Raw genomic sequence first — 3,581 nt, 5'->3', positions numbered from 1 at the left:
TCTCTAATATGAGAAACCCAAAGTCTAAATAAGCTAAAGAGCAAAATAGATAATAGGAAATAGGAAGAAGCATTTTTTTGTAAATGGGAAGGGAACCAAGAGATGGAAGGAGGGGCATGGAGGGGAGGAGAAGGAAAAGTAAAAAGAAAAGATGTGGTATGTAAATGTACCAACTCTCCACAATGAATGTAATCCTTATGTAATGTAATCATGCCCTGATAAAAATGTTTAAAAACTAACACTCATATAAAAAGCACTAACACTCTAACTGTACTATCTAAATGGAGCTAAATGTGCCCACTTCAGCAGCACATATACTAAATGGAACTGGAAAAGCCAGATTCAGCTCTGCTACTTCCTAACTCCTGGGCAATTTGCTATGGCTTTTAGAGAACATTTGGTCATTTGTAAATTAAGACTAAAAACAGATATACTGTACCAAAAAATTTAGCTTTGGTCAACTTATATAAACTACTTCAGCTGATCTTAGCATAATAATTACTCTTGTATTAATCCTCAGATAAAGCAGCAGCTGCTTATATCAAACGAGGCTAGCATTCCTTTGCCCTCCAAATTCTGCAAAAGAGTATCGTCATTCACAACTGGAGGAACAAAACGTAAGGATACCATGCCAAAACATACTGCATTATTTGGCTATAGGGCAAAGAGGACGCTTCCAGGGCAGGACCTGAGAGCAAACCGGCTTACATCTCAGGGTCTCACTTTGGCCTTACAGTCCAAAATTGCACCCTCGTTGCTCCCGCAATACTTCTGAGGTACCAGAAAGACGACAACGAAGAAAAGCCATGAATTCCACATCTGAAGACAACCCTGAGAAAGGAAGTTGCTCTGCCCTCTATTGGACCATAACAGTATTATCTAACTGTGACCTACCAACCACGGATGCTACTATTGGTCAATCCCTAGGGCAGAGCCCGCCTAGGGGCAGGGCCTAGGCTGACATTTTGCGATTTGGTTTCCCATCATCACTTGCAACAGAACACGCCACCTACTGCGCATCCTAACTGTGTGAAGAAGACAAGAGGTTCTAAGGAGGAAACCGAGGCCAGGGGCAGAAGCTACTCACAAACCAGCACGGCAGGCCACCCAGCGGCCCAACTCGCCTCAATTTTCACCCCTCCCCCTCAGAAGACTGACCTGTCACCACGCACAGGACAGCACAGTGCACGCCTGGAGGCAGTTCCCGGAGCCCACTCACCGCCATCAACATGATGGGCATCCGGCCCCACAGCGCAGGCGTCTACTCTGCGACCTGGTCCACACCGCAGCCCGGCCTGGAGGATCACGCTGGCCCAGAGACCTGCTCCGTGCCAGTCCAGGAAGACTCAGCGGATCCGCCGGCTGCGCCTGCGCTCTCCTCCATGGTGATCTTGTCAGAGGGCTGCGCCCTGCAGCTGCCCCTGGACAGCTTCAACCTGGTGGTGGAGGCCATGCCTGACTCGGTCCTGCAAGTGACTCTGCAAGACCACACCGTCATCCTGGGCCCCCACAACCTCCTGTGCTCCACCGACGGAGGCTCCGGAGGGCAGAGCGACTCTCATGAAGGTCTGGACGCGCAGGGTGCCTGCCTGGGCGCAGCCCAGGAGAACAACATCGTCATCTTGGTGGAGCAGCAGGGATTCTGTGCTTCTATCCCAGAGATGGCCGACCACGAAGAGGTCCAAGCCCAGGATGATGCGCACTCCGTGTTCCTGGTGCCTTACGGGGACTCTCCAGCCGGCCTCACTGCTGGGCTTCTGCTCTGGCCCACAGCAGTATCAAGCCCTGACCCACAGGGCTCCATCCCAGAGCCAAGGCCTCTGGTGGTCCCCATCATTCCTTTTGCAAGTGGCTCTCCTGGCCTCTTCTTCGACCAGGACAACTTCCATCTGCTGAGGCCCTTCCCCACCTCACCACTCCAACCTCTGCCTCCCTTTCCCAGTCCTGGTCCCCATGACCGCCCAGTGCGTCTGGGTCCTCATTGCAAAGCCAGGAGACGCCTGTTTCAGGAATAAATTGCTTCCTGCAACACTTCACCACTCTTCTGGGGTCCAAGTGAGGGTCTTCTCACGGCTATTGTTTGTGCACTACACAACCTAAAGGATACCCAACGGATAGTTTTTTGTTTTTTGTTTTTTGTTTGTTTTAATGTAGGCGATGTTGTAGAGTTTGAATAAGTGGCTGTTTTAGAAAGTCTGGAAGACTTTCTGATTAGCAAAAAAAATAAAAAAAAAAAAAAAAAAAAAAAAAAAAAAAAAAAAAAAAGTGTGGTGGGGAGGAGTGGCTCTTTGACAGTCTACTTTCAGACCTAGAGACTGCTACTCTTTCCTTTTTCCCTATAGAAGTCATCCTTGAGAAGTTTGAATTCCTCCGAGTCTTTAGTTTTGCTTTTTGATGAATATGTGCATGTGTGTTGTTATTGACACAGGGTCTTGCCATGTGGTTCTGGCTGCCCTTGAACTCACTATGGAGCCCGGGCTGACTTGGAACTCTCAGCAATCCTCCTGCCTTAGCCTCCCAAGTGCTAAGATTGCAGGCATATGCTACCATCCCCAGCTTACCCCCAAGTTTTACTTCAGACCTCAGCTCCAGCACTTTTCTCTTAAAAGCCACCTTTTCTCCGACATTCTACCCATGGACCAATTTTGTCCCAAAGCAGTTATTAAGTATCTTTTGTTTAAGGACACGACCTCTAGGCTCTGCTAATGTTTGTCTACCTTCTCACTATGGAATTTTTCCTCAAGAAAAGTTAGCCCCCTTTGGGATATCTCACAAATAGCTGTACTATACTAATGTCTATTGTTTACAAAATGGACAGAACTGGGAAGAATGATCATTCACCTTCCTTGGTTTTTTTGTTTGTTTGTTTGTTTGTTTGTTTGTTTAATGATTTGGTTAGCAAAGAACTACTGTTGTTTTAACTGAGTTTTTTTTTTTCCTTCACAAAAGAACCAGCTATTTTCCATACAGTTCTTCTTGTATGTTATTAATATAATTCTCTGGTTCTGAAAAAGTTCATAATGCTATATTCATGTTTTTACAACTACAAGATCTCAAATTTATTTGTACATTCTTACTAGTGTATAAAAATACTTCTTTTATATGTTGATCTAATATCCAAGAAAATGGTTTCATGATCTATCTGTAGATTCTTTTGGTTGGTTAGTAAGGACAATAGTAGCTCTAAAAATGAAAATACAGTATTGTCTTTTCACAAGCATCTTACATCTTATATTTCCTTAATTTGTATTGGATATGACTTTCTTTAACAATTTGGCTGATGGAGTAGTCCTAACTTAGGTCATGTGTTAACAATTCTAAATTTTATCATCAGTCATTACTTCTGTTGTAAATGCTTGGTATATCCATTGAAGAAATTTATTTTCAGTCTTTCTGATCATGAAATAACTGTTGAGCTTCTGGGATTTTGTTGGTTTTTGTTTGTGGGGAGTTGATACTACAAAGTATCAAATTATTAAAAATGTTGGATTTAATAACAGAATTCAGTTAATTTTATAATTTAATTCTGTGTGTATGTACATAAATAGATACATGGAACTTTTGGGCCATTGGAATACACA

The 3,581-nt window shown here is 44.1% G+C and overlaps 1 protein-coding gene across 1 annotated transcript; it reads left to right on the top strand.

Annotated features, from left to right (window-relative positions):
- The first annotated feature begins 952 nt into the window (after positions 1 to 952).
- On the top strand, positions 953 to 2,151 carry LOC104863213 (proline-rich protein 23A). Its single transcript, XM_010625587.1, has one exon. It carries the CDS (start codon positions 1,230 to 1,232, stop codon positions 2,013 to 2,015), a length of 786 nt encoding a protein of 261 aa, XP_010623889.1. The 5' UTR covers positions 953 to 1,229; the 3' UTR covers positions 2,016 to 2,151.
- Positions 2,152 to 3,581: the final 1,430 nt, after the last annotated feature.

Source organism: Fukomys damarensis, unplaced genomic scaffold (assembly GCF_012274545.1).
Source record: "Fukomys damarensis isolate Sample0158 unplaced genomic scaffold, DMR_v1.0_HiC HiC_scaffold_37, whole genome shotgun sequence".
Lineage (NCBI taxonomy): Eukaryota > Metazoa > Chordata > Mammalia > Rodentia > Bathyergidae > Fukomys > Fukomys damarensis.
The sequence above is the reverse complement of the archived record's forward strand: the minus strand, read 5'-3'. Positions and strand labels throughout refer to the sequence as shown.